Source organism: Triticum aestivum, chromosome 1B (genome assembly GCF_018294505.1).
Source record: "Triticum aestivum cultivar Chinese Spring chromosome 1B, IWGSC CS RefSeq v2.1, whole genome shotgun sequence".
In the NCBI taxonomy this organism is placed as follows: domain Eukaryota; kingdom Viridiplantae; phylum Streptophyta; class Magnoliopsida; order Poales; family Poaceae; genus Triticum; species Triticum aestivum.
In genome coordinates, this window is record NC_057795.1 from 690520378 (window position 1) to 690537479 (window position 17102).

The window sequence follows — 17102 nt, forward strand, 5'->3', positions numbered from 1 at the left end:
AATTTTCTGAGGTAAAAACTCCCTATTACTCATTAGTTCTTTGATCTCAAGGACTAAGTGACCATAAGCTGATGTAATTAGACCATTGCTAGACAACGTTGAAAGAGCTTCAGATGAGTCCGACTGTACTACCACCGGGAGCAATGTATGTTGGATAGCCAAAGCCATACCTTGCATGAGGGCATGAATCTCCGCTTCCAGTGCGTCATTACAGTTGAAAATATTTTGTTGGGAGACCTTCTACATACCTCTTCTTCTTCTTTATTTTTTCCGCAACAAATCTTTTGTTGGAAAACCTTGTATTTCTGCAACGAGATCTTTGTTGCGTGACCTTTGTTGACCGCTTTCTACTGCAATTTTTGCAATAGAACTCGTGTTACAACAAGCCTTTTGCAACATCGGACATGTTGGAAAGATAATTCTACTGGTAGTTGTGTGCAGCTCGCCGGAGAAGCTCGTCGACGTGCTTGTCAGCGCCTAGCGCCCGGCCGTCAAAGCAGCACCAGGAGACGACAACTCGACGGGGGAACTCGATCTCTCTGTCTGCACGCCTTCTGCAGCATTCATATCGCCAGAGAAACTCGTCGGCGTGGTAGTCGACGTCGAGCGTCGATGGCGGTTCTCTCAAGGATCTAGATCCTGCAATAGAGCCGTTGTTGCGATGATAGAGATTGAAACAATGTGCTAGTTGCAAAATTTGTGGTGGTGACCATGAGGCACGTGGCGTGCAGTGAAGGGGGCGGACGCCAGCGTGCGATCCACCGGGTGATTTATAACGTTTTCGAAATAAAAAACATGTATAGTTTCTGCCAAAGGAAAAAAAAAAGCAAACAAGAGTTAACTACCGATTCGTGTTGTGAGCGGAGGCGGAAGGAAAGCGAACGATGGGGGTTGTTCGGTGCGCTGTGAGGAGGCTCGGTGGCTCCCTGCTCCAGGGAACGCAGGCGGCGGTCGCGGGGGAGGGACGCCGGCTCGTGCCAAGCAGGTTCATGCGCCCCCGCCAGCTCTTCGGCGAGGTCTCCAGCGAGGTATCTTAACCAAAATTGGCATCTTTAATTTTTCTAATAATTTATATGTACCTCTCACGACATCAAGGATTACTTAACCTGACCTGAACCTGTACATCCTGACGTACTGCTGCTTATCATTTAAGCATCTTATTTTCCTGGTTGATCTGAGAATGACTTTTTACTCGTCCCTGCTGGCCTGCTCCAGCGATCGCAGGCGGCGGAGCGACTCCTCCTCGAGCCAGGCTGGCTCATGCGCTACCGCCAGCACGCCAGCGAGGTACCTAAACCCAAATTGACATCTTTTATCTCATGATTTATCTGTCGAAATCATCCGATAATTTAATTCAGTGCAATGGAAACAACAACATGCTTTTTAATCCCACTTGAAGCTGTACTGCTGTACTAACAACAGGACTGGATGCAAATAATACCATTAGTTAAGCAACCTTTTTTCCCTGGTTGATCAGAGCATTATGACCTTTTGCTCATCCCTTTAGCAAATACTTAGTTCCAACTCATCTTCTGCTTGATGCATGCTAGTACAGTATGATTATGTGACTTCGTTTATCCATATACGGCAAGTATGATCCTGTGCCTAGTTGATACACATGCACCATGCATTCTGTACATATCGAACTGACAGACAAGACAATACCCTTCTTAATTATTTACCAGTTGCAGTCAGTGCTTACTTCATGATTGATGATGCAAAGTAAGTACAGTGACCATTATCTATGTGTATTAATCTAGATCCCCAAGAAGAAGAAGCTGTCTGCCTTGGAATCTGAGTTCCAGTGGACACTGAAGACGCTTAATGCCTTGTGTGATAGGTTGGAGGAGCTTCAAAAGGAAACAGCACCAGATGCCTTTGAGTTGTACGTACAATATGCAAGATGCATGCAGATACTATACTTTATTGATTCCTTCCTTAATTTCCTTTTTATTTGTTTTCTCGACAGATACATATATCTTATTTGACCTACCTCTCTCTACCTGCAGGGGTGTGAAGGCCTATGGAAATGCGTTTAAGGCTGTGGTCGGTGGAGCTGCCAGGGCGTTGTTTTGCTTCAGTCTGATTACTTCTCTTATTTTTGGTGGCAACGAGGTGGATGACCAGGCTGCTATCAAGGAAAACCAGTGAAGAAAAGATTAAAAAAAAAGTAGAACCAATGATGGCCTCCGCAGTTTGGCTAGCTAGCACTGTGCTATCTGATTTTTTGTTCAGGTAATTGTTGACGCACTGTTCACTGATGTCGTAGTGTAGAGATGGACAGTCGATAAAGAATTATTCCCACCGGTTACTGTTCTTGCAAATATACTGTCCCGGTCTACTGTTTTGTGCGTCGGCAGCAACATCACAGAAATGAATCGGGAGGCGATCGTGATGGCTCTGTATCAGTATGCCGACGGAGAGAAATGATGTGTTAAAGAAAACCTAAATCATAATCCTTTATATAAGGACGTGGGGGTGAAGGAGGGGGAGAGAAATGATGTGTAAAAGAAATCCCAGTTTTTAATAGTATGCGCATTTTTTCTACGGAAGCACTATTCACGCAGAGGGCAATGTTTAATAGTATGTACATATGGATTCCTCTGCGTATGAATATTACTATAAAAAATAAGTTACTATTACCTCTGTTCCTAAATATATGTTCGTTTAAAGATTTCACTATGGACTATATACGGAGCAAAAAGAGTGAATCTACACTCTAAATACTCCCTCCATTCTCAAATATAAGTGTTTTCTAGAGATTCCAATAAGTGACTATATACGGAACAAAATTATTGAATCTACACTCTAAAATATGTCTACATACATCCGTATGTTGTAGTCCATTTGAAATATCTAAAAAGACTTATATTTAGGAACGGAGAGAGCATATATATAGTTTACATCAAAGGAAAAAGACTTGTATTTAGGAACGGAGGTAATAGTAACTTATATTTTTATTATTGATTGGTTTAAAATATGGGAAAAACTTATCTTTTGCCAGCCGATCTAGCGCCCACGTCCACCGGCTCAGTGTCTGTCGGATCGTCTTTTGATCCAACGGCCGATAGCACCCCACACCCATGCGCACGGGTCTGCAGCTCAGCTGCCGTTTCAGAAACGTTTTCTGCAACTGAGAGTGTGTTTGAAAGCTCTGTGGTGATTAGAGCCAGCAGCGGAGAGGCGGAGTACCGTGCGGCTGGGACAGTGGCGGCGGCTGGGTGGTAGACGGCGGCCAGGGCCGGCCCTATATTTCGGGAGGCCATGGGCGAACTGGAAGATATGGGCCCCTAAGTCAAAGAACCCTTCGATGGTTGAATTTTCATATCACTTTATTTATTTCTTCTCCTTTTTTCCAGCACCCACAAATGCTTCGAGCAACATGGCAAGCTAATGCCCTAACATTAGGGAAATGATTGTCCTCAGCCAGCTGATAATCACAATGCGTCCGCCGCCTTCGTAGCCTGCCACGCATCCTCAACATGATGGCAAGTGCAGACACCTGTTTCAACAACAACAACGGTGTTGTTGCAAATCTTGGTGGTTAACGACTACTGTGACGCGACGCGGCTTCGTTTTGTAGAAATAGTCCTGCAAAAGTAGTCTGCTGGAAAAAAATCCGCAACAAGACGGTTGTTGTAAAAAAAACTGCAACAAGACATATATTGTAAAAAAAATTGCAACAAGATGTCTGTTGCAAGAAATTTTCACAACAAGGCATGTGTTAAAATGGTGGACGGTAACTCTATGGGTCAAATCTAACGGCTCACGGCCTGGCTGATTTTTTATGTTCCCTAAAATTATGAAATAAGGAGTATACAAAATATAAGAAATGTATAGATTGGATGATCGGAACCCTAGTCATGTATACAGAATGACAAAAAAATAGGATGGTTGAATAGATACGGTCAAAGATTGAATTAGAATTCTAAAAAAAAAGATTGAATTAGAAAATTATGCATAGAAAATGTGAAACTTCATGGGATGAATCATTGATGAATAGTTGAATAGACGTACTAAAAAACTACTGAAAATCTGAAATTGATGGATGGATGAATGGACCAGGAACATGGATATTGGATACTACTGGAAAAGATCGGCCGTCACACGTATTGCCGTATTGCGAGAAGGCCTAGTTGCCGGAATAGCGGACTGCTGCGCGCAGCGACAACAACAAGCGGCCGATGCGTCGAGCGAGGAGCGACGGTCCAATGAGACGGCGAAGACGAACCGATGAGCGACGAACAGGAAAAACCAGATCTTTCCATCGATTTGTTTCACACGTATGCATTTCAATCGCCGTCCTGTGCGGCCGTGACTTGCGTGCGCCGATGCTTCGCTACCTGGCCGATCCCATCTCGTTATATTTCTCTCATAATTTTTTTCCTAGCATATTTTTTCTGAGCTATACTATATATATGTGTCCTACGTCATGGGCCCCCGCCCTGGCCTGGGCCCTCGGGCGCCCCCCCTCTGGCCATACCCCAGGGCCGGCCCTGACGGCGGCTAGGCGACCGCGGCAGACAAGCCGCGCTGGACGAGGACGACGTGATCTGAGGTCGATGACGGCTGCACAAGCAGCAGGTGTGCATCCTTTCCCCACTAGATCCACAGATTTTTTCCCCCATTCCTGCAGGGGCCAAATTAAGGGAGGGATGTGATGGTGGGCGGTGGTGATGGTCCCCTGTCACGTTGGTGGGCGGTGGTGGTGGTGCCCCGTCGCGGTGGCGGTGGTGGTTTCCAAAAAAAGAATACAATACTGGCGCACTATCTGTCTGGTGCGCCATTACTAGTTAGAATTAGTAATTGCGCACTTCGCCCGGATGCGCCATTAGTATGTATGGAAAAATGGAAAAAATAATAATTTATTACTAGTGGCGCACTGTGTGTCTGGTGCGTCATTAGTGTCTTCCACACTAATGGCGCATCATCAAATGGTGCGCCATTAGTATATAGTAGTGGCGCACCACCTGACAGGTGCGCCATTAGTGCCCATCCCATCTATAGCCCTTTTCCTAGTAGTGCCCGTCGTGTTGGTGTGCTCCCCGATAGCGGCGCGCTTCTACAACAGCAGGGGCAGTGGTACTACTGCTCTGTTGTGGTTGGCAGCGGCGCGCTCGACGCAGGCAACGGCGACGATGCTTTTGCACACTTTTTTCATTTGCAAAATTTTCCGCAATGTTACCTATGTTGCAAAACTTCTTTCACAACATCATCATTTTTGCCAAAAGAAAAAAAGACAAAAAAAATTCTGCAACACGACCTATGTTGCATAAAAAAACTTCTGCAACCTGACCTATGTTGAAAAAAATCTGAAACAAAACTTATGTTGCAAAAATAATCCGCAACACAACCTCTATGAAAATGTTGTTTGTACATCAAGGTCTTTGTAGCAAAGGTAGAAGAGCACGTTTAGCAACTAGATTGTGTTAAATTTGGAGGCTTGTAAGGTGGCGGATCTTTTAAAAAGATCAGCCGGCCAACGCGTAGTAGCCCCCTTAATGTCTTTGTGCCAAAGAAAAAAAAACAAAGAAGAACAAGTTAACTACCAATTCGTGTTGTCCGCGGAGGCGCAAGGAAAGCGAACGAGCAACCCTAGCCGCCTGAGGGGAACGCCCCGATCCGCAACGTAAGCACGACTTGTCATCCTAATCCCTAACCAATTGTTCGCCGGCCGGCGACAATGGCGGCGGTTCGGTGCGCGGCGAGGAGGCTCGGTGGCTCCCTGCTCCAGCGGACGCAGGCGGCGGTCGCGGAGGAGGGACGCCTGCTCGCGCCAAGCAGGCTCATGCGCTCCCGCCAGCTCTCCGGCCAGGTCTCCGGCGAGGTACGTATCTCACGGAATCAAGGGTCGATGTAGCCACCCATAATCGAATTCCGTGCAACCGAAACAGAAACATCCTGACGTACTGCTGCTTACTATCATTTAACCAACTTATTTTCCTGGTTGATCTGAGAATGACTTTTTACCGGTCCCTGCTGGCCTGCTCCAGCGATCGCAGGTGCCGGAGCGACTCCTCCTTGAGACAGGCCAGATCATGCGCTACCGCCAGCTCGCAAGCGAGGTACCTAAGCCAAAATTGACATCTTTTATCTCATGATTTATCTGCTGAAATCCGATAATTGAATTCAGTGCAAATCATATCATTAAGCAACCTTAGTTTTCCTGGCTGATCTGACTTGAAGCATTATGACTTTTTGCTCATCCGTTTAGCAAATAATTAGTTCCAACTCATCTTCTGATTGATGCATGCCAGTACAGTATGATGATTATGTGACTTCATTTATCCATATACGGCAAGTATGATTCTGTGGCTAGTTGATACACGTGCTGACGTGCACCATGCATTCTGTACATATCCAGCTGACAGACAAGACAGTAACCATTATCTATGTGTATCAATCTCCAGATATCCAAGAGACTAGAGGAGCCGTCTGCCTTGGAATCTGAGGTCCAGTGCAGGATGGAGGAGCTTTTGGCCTCGTGGCGTAAGTTGGGGGAGCTTCACAAGGAAGCAGCACCAGATGCCTTTGAGTTGTACGTACAATATACAAGATGCATTCAGATACAACAATTGATCGAATTCTTCTTTAATTTTCTGTTTGTTTGTTTGACAGGAGTTGATACATACTATATCTTATTTGACCTACCTGTCTCTACCTGCAGGTATGTGAAGGCCTATGGAAATGCGTTTAAGGCTATGGTCGGTGGAGCTGCCAGGGCGTTGTTTTGCTTCAGTCTGATTACTTCTCTTATCTTTGAGTTGTTTGGCTGCTACCAAGGAAAACCAGAGAAGACAAGATAAAGAAAAGGAGAACCAATGATGGCCTCCGAAGTTTGGCTAGCTTGCACTGTGCTATCATACATTGTGATGTTGTGTGACATGGTATCATGTTATTATATCTCTATATATATCTTTTCGGGCACATTGCCTTCATGCGTGAATGATACCGTAGCTTGACAAACATACTTGCGTAGCTTGTATGGTCACTTGCATTCAGTGTTGGTTTTATTGGCTTCTGTCTAGTGCTTTTGATGCAAAGTGATAGCGACCAACTTAGAAGTTTCACCATGTCAAAAAAACTTGGAAGTTTCACTCTGAAAACTAATTGTGTGATGTCTTGTATAGATCCTTTCACTTCATGACCGCCCTATGATTTGCCTTTTCTTGATCTATTCATTTTGCACATTCTTTTTATCAACATGAGGTCACTCATATAGCACTCTATTACAAACATGTTCAAAAACATGGGGAGACTAGTAATTAAACAAGTGCAACTTAAAAAAAGGACCCACCTTATCTTAGAGCCTCTCAATGTTAGAGATGATAAGTGGATCAAGAAACAGATTGCTGAAATTCGTCACACAATCGGGAACAAAAGGGACAAGTATGATATCCACATTGATTGCTACTACTAGGTGAAATGAAATTCTAGCGGAACCGGTTTCTACCTCGTGCATGCTCGCCGTATGTGCATGTACACAATTTGCGAATGAGTACTCTAACGATTATGTTTTCGAGCAGATATTTATTGCACTAAGACTATTTTATTTTTTGATCCCATGGCCCATCCACCCATGCTTTTACTCGTAATCTAAAATGTGTAACACTTTTAACTTTTGAACCAATGATCCAATTTAGAATATGTTTGAAGATTCTTGTTCCCGACATTTATATCTTTAAAACAAGATCAAACTTGAACATATTCTGAACAAGTTTAAATTCGAAATTGATACGATAATGAAACTTATATGAAATGTGAGATGACACGACAATGAAACCGGAGTGAACCAATAATAAAAACATGGAAAAGTGGATGTAATAACCCATAATAAAACTTATATAAAATCCGAGATGAAACACACATGGTTGAAGTGTGGAATGATATAATAATGGAAACATACAAAGGGGGTGTACGAATAAGTAATGAAAGCATGTAAATTTGTGATGATATGAAATTGATATCGTATAGAAACTATGTGAAGAGAACACTATGAAACTTATATGAAAGCTTCAAAAATAGAAAAGAAACTTGAATGAAATAGTACTGAAATCCGGAATGAAAAAGTAGCCAACCCATGTAATGGAAAAGATAATGAAACAAGTAAAAATACAACAAAACACACACGTAATAGTTTCATATAAGTTTCAATATGGTTTCACAATTGAAATTTGTTTTTTTTTCAAAAAAGTTCAAAATTAATTTTGTTTTGGAGATTTTAATACGATGAATGCTAATATTCAAATGGTCTGTCAATCAGATATTTTGTTAAAAAGATATCATTGGTACAAACTATATAATGAAACTCAAAAGCCTGGGCTGGTGGGATATAACTTGTTGTGGGTTCAAAAGATGTCATACTAGTTTTGACTACAAAACATACCCACTAGTCACTTTGTTGTTGGGCCTCCTCACTAGCTGTGCACATGTCAAAACGAGAAGATAGTATGATGTACATGAGTCACACAACGCATAGTATAGCAATATATGTATGTGCACACATGCGTGCATCTAGGACCCTGCAGAAACCGGTTCCCCTAGAAAATCCTTATCCCTACTAGTAGACATATAGGAAACCCTAACACAAGGGATACGAAAACATACAACACAACGGAAGAGAATCATTGGCAATCGCAACGGCACCATCATCGAGTGTCATGTTGAGGAGGAGATCATCAACGTCAGGGAAGAAGCCTTCATTCGGGAACTCGTCGTCGTTTGCAGCCATGATAAACAAAGATCCAACTGTCACACAATGGTGCTCCCCAAAAACCTGATCATCCGCCTTCCTACAGGAGAGGCCTCTTATATACGCCTCGAAACTGACCCACTAAGGAGAGGAAAATAAACTGAGGCAGTGCGTACCTTGTGCATAGGTCCTAGCGCATCTCGGCTCAATTCGAAAAACTTCTCGTGTGCATGGCGGGTGGCGAAGGGGAGTGCGTGTATGTGCCCTTGTCAAGCTCTTACTGGTGTGTGATAAAACTCACCTTATATGTTGGTCTTCCACATCCTGCACTAGCATGCTAGGAAGAAACTTTCAACACCCTCTTTTCATGCATGAATGGGCCATATGGGCCTCTTGGATTTTTCTATCGAATTATTGGAGAAAATAAGTGGGCTAAAACTGAATAATTCCAATAATCCCCCACCACGCGTGAGGCACATGAAGTTTTCCTATGGTTCCGAAACATTGTTTATATACCAATTGTGTAGACTATTAAATTGAACTTCCATCTAGAACTCATTGCTACACTTACTCACAACTTGAATAGTAAACTACACCTTGAACTACAAGTTTTGTGCAAACAAGTTTCACACAAAGCCTTGACCAATACTTGACCGCTGAAAAATTTTCCCGTCACTAGGAGCATATATGTCATACTCTGAAGTTTCTTCATGATTTTACTAGAGAGTTACCAACTCTCACAGGCTGCTAAGTTTAAAGTCTAACTCTCAAATGTGTGTTCTTTCAAGATATTCCATAGGAAAACATCTTTGTCTCACCAATCTGCTCAGAACACATTAAGATAAATATCAACCTACCATATAGATTAGGAGAAAATTGCATCATAACGGAGAAGATTTTTAAGCCCGACCTCAACTTCAAGTGGGGACTTGTGGTTGTCTATGCACTACTAGAAAATACCTTATAGATAGATGCTTAGCATTAGCGAGGGGTATATGAGCTGCGCTACTACTAATTTGTAGCAAGGGGTATAAAACCCTCGCTACTACTAAGTCGATAGTAGTAGTGCGGCTATAAACCCACACCGCTACTAAGTGGTCTCCCCGGGACAGGTCATAGTAGGAGCGAGGGGTATAAACCCCGCGGTACTACTAAGTTGGTAGTACTAGCGTGGGATATAAACTCACACTGCTAGTAAGTGTCCACAGTGCCCCCCGGGACAGGCCATAGTAGTAGCGAGGGGTATAAACCCCGCGCTGCTACTAAGTACAGGGTTTTTTAACAGCCCTGAAATCCCCATCTCCTTCCCTGAATCCCTCCTCACTCCCGTCCCTCTCCCCCTCTCTCCATATAGGCTCTCCCATGGCGCTCCTGCCCATGCGCGACTCCTCCTCCATGGCGCCCAATGAGGCCGCCGCCTCGCGCTGGTGGTGTCCAGGAGCTCGCCGGTCTTCCCTTGCACCTCCATGGCACAACACTGGAGCACCTCACTGCCGACGACTAGCCCCGATGCTCCCTCCATCTCCTTGCTCTCTCCCTCGTTTCTCTTTTTCCTCTCCCCTCTGGTTTGAGTCACCCTCCCATCTCCATCTCCGTGCAGGTCTTCACCATGGATGACCAGGATCTCTCTGCCTTGGCCATGAAGAGGAGTCCCACACCGTCGCCTTTCTCTGCCCTGGATTCGGTCCTCTCCACCGGACGCTGCCAGATCTTACCTCTTCATGTATGTGACTTTGACGACCCCAGATGTCGCTGGATCAAAACCACTGCCTCCATTAACAACACGCATTGGATTGATTTTTTTTTGTTTTTGAAATTAATAGTAGTAGTGTGGTTCACAGACACGCGCTACAGATAATTAGTAGTAGCGTTGGTGCCACCCGCGCTACTACTACCAGTTAGCTGTAGAGAGCTAGTAGTAGAGCGGGCACCCGCACTACTAGTAGGTATTTCCCTAGTACTGATGGCTCGGTCGATCACCGTCATTCTAGGGCATTCCTGGATGAACTCCATAGAATTTTTTTTGCGTCCAATGTCTCGATTGTGGTGGGCGGCGATTTCAATCTCATCCGCCAATCGGGCGACAAAAGCAACGATTGCATCAATTTTCCCTGATTGTGGCTCTTTAATGACTGCATTGCTGACCTGGGACTACGTGAAGTTAATCTCATCGGCACTCATTCACCTGGACGAATAAGCAAGTCAATCCTAGTTTGTTCGTGCTTGATCGTGTTTTCATTTGGCCTGAGTGGGAACTTTGGTGTCCGCTTGCTTCTCTCCATGCGATCAATTACTAGGATCGGCTCCGATCACGTACATTCCACTTTTCCTATCCTCTACAGAGGACATGCCCCGCCCACTCGTTCCACTTTCGGGTTGAATCAACGCGATTTCGTGGGTGCGGTTAGGGATAGGTGGATCGCTGCTAGGGCAAACCAATATCGGTCCCTATTGTCAGTAGATTCTTGCCACTATTGTGCAAAGCGTTGGCGCCAATTTATGAAGGGCTGGTGTGCCACATTGGTCGCAACTTTTGGGATCGTAAAAATACCCTTCTCTAGAGCATTCAGGCGCTTGATATGCGGGGAGACTCCTACTGCCTATTTCCCGATGAGTGGACGCATCGATACGCCCTTGAGGACAAGGTCATGATCATATTCTCCAATGAGGAGTGCAACTGGCACCAGCGCGGTACCCAGATATGGGTTTGCAGGGGGGTACCAACATGACCTACTTCCATGTGATTGCTTACGGTCGGCATTGCCGCAACATCATCTCCCTTCCCTAGGCTGGTGATAGATTCTTGCAGCTGCGTGACAACATTCGCGAGCTTGTCGACGGCTTCTGCCAGAACCTCTTCTCCTTTCCTTGTGGGGTGGTTCAGCATTGGTCCCTCACAGATGGTTGAGTCTGCAGCTAGTCTCGAATTTAGATAATGAGGCCCTCATGTCACCTTTCTCAGAGGACGAAGTCATTGCCACTACCCAAGGGATGAACCCCAACTCAGCACCTGACACCGACGGCCTGCCGTTGTGGTTTTTTCAGGTGTTCTGAAGATCTTTTAAGGTCGAGATGATGGCCATGTTTCTAGGCCTATTATTTCGGAACCCTAGATCTTTCCCGACTTAATTTTAGGGTTATTAGGCTTATCCCAAAGGTTCAAGGGGACTCCGACTTTTATCAGTTCTGCCTGATCATCGTCATTAATGTGAATACACCATCTATTATCCAAAGTATACGTCACTAGGGCGGCACTTCTGGAAGATCGGTTAACCCATCCAAACTAATCCGCCTTTCTCCAAGGGCAGTATATCCTTGATGGGGACCTAGTCTTCCATGAAGTGCTTCATGAGGTCAAAATAATATTCCAGAAGGCATTTTTTCTCTTAAGAATGACTTTCACGAGACATACAATACGCTTGACTGGTCCATCCTTTGGGAAGTGCTTCTTAAGAAGGCCGGGATCATGCAGTTGGTGTCTTGTGGTCGCACTGCAGTGATTAGCAATGGTGAAGTACTACCGTTCTACCACACCTATTGTGGGGTTCATTAGGGGGACCCCTTCTCATCCTTCCTCTTGAACATGGTGGTTGATTCCCTTGTTGCTATCCTTCTCCAGTATTCCGACAACACGATTTGGGTGAAGGCTCTAAGGGAGACATTGTGAACCTCTAACTTATTCGCATTTGCCTGCAACAGATGTTGGGTTTGACCATCAACCTCTCCAAGAGTGAGGTCATGGTCTTGGCGGTGTTCGGAGGGTGAACGACAATCCATTGCCGGCTGACTCAATTGTCCATTTCTTATCTAGGGATCCCAATAAGAGATTCCAGACTCTTGGTGGCGGATCTTAGAACCCTATATCACCAAGCTCCAGCATAGAGTTGATACTTGCAAGGACGTTGTCTTTCCAAGGAGGTTATTACAGTGTTGATTAACACCGCCCTTTCTAGCCTACTTCTGTTCATAATGTGCTTCTAATGCCTCCACGGAACCCTGCATTATGAGATTGCGCAATTCCATCCAAATTCTTCTAGGCTGACGATGGTAATAAGCATAAATACCACGTGGTCTGGTGGACAAATTCTCCTAACCTTGAGCCCGACATGGTGTCCTAGCATCTCGAGCCAAGCTGTTGTTTGTCCTCCAGGTCTCTCTACAATGTGAATTCCCTTTTGCTAGGGCCCTCACCCCTCATGGCACGTTGTTGTCGATTTGGCTTCCCTGACAATTCAGATCTTTCTTTGGATCCGAATCCGAGGTAGGGTCCCCTCCTGGGTGGAGTTCCTGAAGCGCCAGGGACTTGGGATGGCTTTTGCCCGCTCTACGAGGTGACCGAGGACTCCAACCATATTTTTCTCTCATGTGTTACGGCTCAATTCCTATGGAGTTGCTTCAGTGAGGTGGTGACCGGTGGGTGGTGCCACACAAATTTCCCCGACCGCTTTGAAGAACTAGAAGCTAGCTGGGCCAGTTCCCGCCACACTAGGTGGCAGGGCATTATAGCTCTTATTTGGACTCTTATGGACTAACCGTAACAAGCTAGTGATCAAGCTGTCCCCTCTGCGTAGTCCCGCGCGCGGATGCGATTTACTCCCTCCGTTCCTAAATACAAGTCTTTTTAGACATTTCAAATGAACTACAACATACGAATGTACATATTTTAGGGTGTGTAGATTCACCCATTTTGCTCCGTATTTAGTCACTTATTGAAATATCTAGAAAGACTTATACATTTGGGAATGGAGGGAGTAGAACTGCATGGAGGCACGAAACCTTTTCTGACACCGCATGCGCCATGCCATGGAGGCCTGCTCGGAGTAACCGCATGTATCCTGTCATGCTGTGTGCCATGGTTACCGAGAGTCCCAGACCAAGCACCAGGGAATATACTATAGCGATGAAATCTGGGCATCAAGTACTCTGGCCCTCCTCTGCTATAAGTTCAACCCAGGAAGGCGTGAGCACGGTGAACTCGGCAGGCACGAGGAGCACCACACGGCCTCCATTAATTGTCTCCGTCAGCACGGCGAGTGGAAGCTGTGATAAAATTACGGCATCGGCGAAGAAAGAGTGCGGACGAAGAAGACGACCGGAACGCAGCACGGGCGACCAGCATGGTGATGCGTTCCACTTGGCCTTCTTGTGCGAAAATATATAATAGAACACCTGCAACCAGGTCCTCTCTATCTAGCCATCCATTCCCCGATCACGATTGGTGCAAATAGATTTTTCTTTTTTGTTTCTCTCACATAAAACATATCTTGAAGTTCAAATCTTTGCAGCGTGGCAAAGCTTTCTAACTAGAATCTACGATAATTTTTTCAGAATTTTTTGTCAAACATAAATATACAAAAAATGATTTAGCCAGGATACCAGGGCCGGAGTGCAGGTGTTCTAAAAATCCATGTCCCCTTCTTGTGTCTCCCGTCGACCACCAAGTGCTCTAGCCCTCCTCCATTGATATGCATGTGCGTAGATAGTACTGTCATCGGACTCAGACTCCAGGTCGATGTACAAGGCTGTTCGTACATACGTTTCGGAAAAGGATTCAGTTTCAGCCACGCCGATGTACAATTTTCGTACGTACGTTTCCGAAAAGCTGTTCGTTACCCTTTCTTTAGAAAAATAGATAGACAGGAGAGGAGAACAGGAGAAGAGAAGAGAGAAGAGGTATCGATTAGTACCCTTGTTGTCGGCGGAGGCGGAAGGAAGCGGCCAACGACGAACCCTAGCCGCCTGAGGAAGGAACGCCCACTGCCCACATCGATCCGCAAGGTACGCACGCTCGCCAAAACCCACCGAAATCTCCACGCCTGCAACCCGATCGATGGTGTGTGCGTATACGCGGCCGGCCCGCGATGGTGATTCGTGACGGACATAATCCTAATCGCTGATTGATTGATGGCAGGCCGGCGGCGATGGCGGCGGTTCGATGCTTGGCGAGGAGGCTCGGTGGCTCCCTGCTACAGCGAAGGCAGGCGGCGGTCGTGCCAACTGCCAAGCAGGCTCATGATCTCCAGCGAGCTCTCCAGTAAGGTCTCCGCCGAGGTATCTTGACGAAAATTGACATCCTTTTTCTCATCATCCATGACATAGCCAGGCATAATTGAATTCTTCTGTGCAATCGAGACAGCAACATGTACACAGTCAGGAGATCAATCTACTAGCCCAACCAGGCACTTGCGACATCTTGATTTCCTAGTTACGTATTACTAGATAACGATCCATCCGCCTAGACTGATTTCAGGTAATCCGCTGAACAAGGCCCTTACTTAATTAGCAACCAAACCAAACCGAGCACACACATTATATATTTGCTCCATCTATATACAGTAAGTATGATTCTGACACTAGTTGCTACACATGAAGGATGCATTCCGTATATTTTGATTGACGGACAGGACATGATGATTTTTCTTAATTATTTACCAGTCACAATCAGTGCTTAAATAATGATCGGCGATGCAAATTAAGTACACTGACCATTATTATCTACGTTTATCAATCCAGCATGCTCGTGCACACCCTACACGCCTGATCCAGCAGGCGGAGGAGGAGTTGTATGATGTGTTGAACAAGGCTATTGAGAAGAACCCGCTAAAAAAGGAGGCTATTGAGAAGCATTTTTCTGCACAAGCCACTGAGAAAAGATCATTTGACCCTATGTAGGATACAAAATCACTTGATCTTCTTCCTTTAATTTCCTGTTAGTTTGTCTGGCAGGAGTTGTTATATATATATGATCTCATTTGACCTACTCCTCTCTATATACAGGCGCTTTAAGAAGTACACAGGAAGGGCTCGGGGCGCGCTAGATTTGGCTTGCAAGGCGACATTTTTCGTTTATGCTGGTGCTTATCTTTTTGGTATCACTGGTGCCGACAGGCTGTTGGGATTTGCAGAGAAAGTCGGTGAAGAGAAGAGCGAAGATTAAGAACCAAAGATGGCCCCCAACTTGTTTTCAGTTAAATTATGATGACATGCAGTTTGGGTAGCTAGCACCATGCTATCGTTGTGATTGTGTGACATGGTATCATGTTATTATATCTCTTATCTGTACGAGTGAAACCGTAGGACTTGGTGTGGACATACATTGCGTAGCTTGTTGTACGTCAACGGTGGGTCACCGGAAATGGTTGTTGTCCTTATTCTGTCCACTGCTTTTACCAGATTCCAATCGCCTTTGAAGGTTTTACCAGATTCCATATCTCAAACAAAATTGTGTGACGTCTATTAGAGATCCATTCACTCGATTGCGTTGAGTTTTTTCCCGTCACCGAGCGGCAGAGACTATCATTCTTGACTTTCTTTTAATCAACACAAGGTTATTCATTCAGTGCTCCTTTACAAACATGTTCGAAAACATGAAGATAAACTAATGTAACCTCCAGACAATTGAACTTCGGTGTGTATTTTTGAGACATGGGTCTAGGCGCACCCAGTTGACATTTTTTGTAACTGTTAGTAAAAAGGATATAAAAATGTGAAACTTTTTTGCTGCATACTCTAGTGCAGCTACAAAATAATGTCATATGCTGGTTCAGCTACAAAAATCATGAATAGTAGAGTTTATATATTATTGATATATTCAAATTCGATGAAATTTTTGAAAAAGGATGAACTTTTTTCAAATTTATTAACTTTGTTGAAGTTTGTTAACTTTCTTTTTAACTTTCGTGAACATTTTTTAATTCACGAAATTTTTTATTTTTATTTTTTTATTTTTTTACAAAATGTCAATGGCTGACGGAACATCCGCGTTCGAGTGAACGAGGCGAACTGGGTCGGCCCAGTTCACGCGTGTGTGGGTGCCCGTCCTTCTAGCCGGCGCTGAAGGCACTCTATAGCAGCACCCGTGCATGGGAACTGGGAAGGGCTAGATGAAACCGCCCAATAAGTTCATGCTCTTTATTTTAAGGGCATCACAATTGTGTTGTCGCTTATCCTCCTCACCCTCGTCAAAGGTGGCCTTAGTTCTCACACAACCATAATGCGTTTGAATGTGGTCAATTCTAAGGTCTCTCTCGTACGCGCTCGCTTGGAATGAGATGAGAAATCTGTTGTTTTTTGCTACAAGGTTTTTCAAAGGTGTGCATTTGTGGTTACCGATATTTTATTTCATCTCAATCTAGTTTTAGTGGTTATTCATTTGCAATCGGAGTCGCCGCCGGTACAAAAGAGAAACAAACTGCGTGCTATAGATTAAGTTTGCATCCAAAATAAAATATTTAACAGGTAAACTAATATCATATCCAGATGCTAAACATTTTTCTAATCAAATTTCATGTATAACAATGTTAAAATCAATTTACAACTTAAAAGATATGAATAATAGAGATAAGCATTCGTTTTAGATGGATTGTGGACTGATTATGGAAAAATCTAGGGTTTTCTGTTAAAAGGTAAA

At 44.6% G+C, this 17102-nt stretch overlaps 2 protein-coding genes and 1 long non-coding RNA gene across 4 annotated transcripts; all 3 read left to right on the plus strand.

Moving 5' to 3' along the window:
- The first annotated feature begins 884 nt into the window (after nt 1-884).
- LOC123082696 (uncharacterized) lies at nt 885-2151 on the plus strand. Its single transcript, XM_044504974.1, has 4 exons — nt 885-1028; nt 1216-1287; nt 1761-1885; nt 2010-2151. Exons 1-4 carry the CDS (start codon nt 885-887, stop codon nt 2149-2151), a joined length of 483 nt encoding a protein of 160 aa, XP_044360909.1.
- Nucleotides 2152-5511: 3360 nt separating this feature from the next.
- On the plus strand, nt 5512-6927 carry LOC123101511 (uncharacterized). Its single transcript, XM_044522930.1, has 4 exons — nt 5512-5827; nt 5994-6065; nt 6411-6538; nt 6668-6927. Exons 1-4 carry the CDS (start codon nt 5684-5686, stop codon nt 6804-6806), a joined length of 483 nt encoding a protein of 160 aa, XP_044378865.1. The 5' UTR covers nt 5512-5683; the 3' UTR covers nt 6807-6927.
- Nucleotides 6928-14329: 7402 nt separating this feature from the next.
- Nucleotides 14330-15777, plus strand: LOC123101523 (uncharacterized). Of its 2 annotated transcripts, XR_006448595.1 has the most exons (5): nt 14330-14470; nt 14604-14743; nt 14829-14942; nt 15206-15360; nt 15470-15777. It is a non-coding gene; the product is annotated as an uncharacterized lncRNA (long non-coding RNA). The 2 variants fall into 2 exon arrangements; XR_006448594.1 differs by having other exon boundaries at nt 14604-14942.
- The last annotated feature ends 1325 nt before the right edge of the window (nt 15778-17102 follow it).

Coding starts and splice junctions, on each gene's coding strand:
- LOC123101511 (XM_044522930.1), top strand. CDS start 5,684: ATGGCGGCGGTTCGGTGCGCGGCGAGGAGGCTCGGTGGCTCCCTGCTC. Junction 5,828..5,993: donor CCGGCCAGGTCTCCGGCGAG/GTACGTATCTCA, acceptor GGCCTGCTCCAG/CGATCGCAGGTGCCGGAGCG. Junction 6,539..6,667: donor GCACCAGATGCCTTTGAGTT/GTACGTACAATA, acceptor CTCTACCTGCAG/GTATGTGAAGGCCTATGGAA.
- LOC123082696 (XM_044504974.1), top strand. CDS start 885: ATGGGGGTTGTTCGGTGCGCTGTGAGGAGGCTCGGTGGCTCCCTGCTC. Junction 1,029..1,215: donor TCGGCGAGGTCTCCAGCGAG/GTATCTTAACCA, acceptor GGCCTGCTCCAG/CGATCGCAGGCGGCGGAGCG. Junction 1,288..1,760: donor ACCGCCAGCACGCCAGCGAG/GTACCTAAACCC, acceptor GTATTAATCTAG/ATCCCCAAGAAGAAGAAGCT.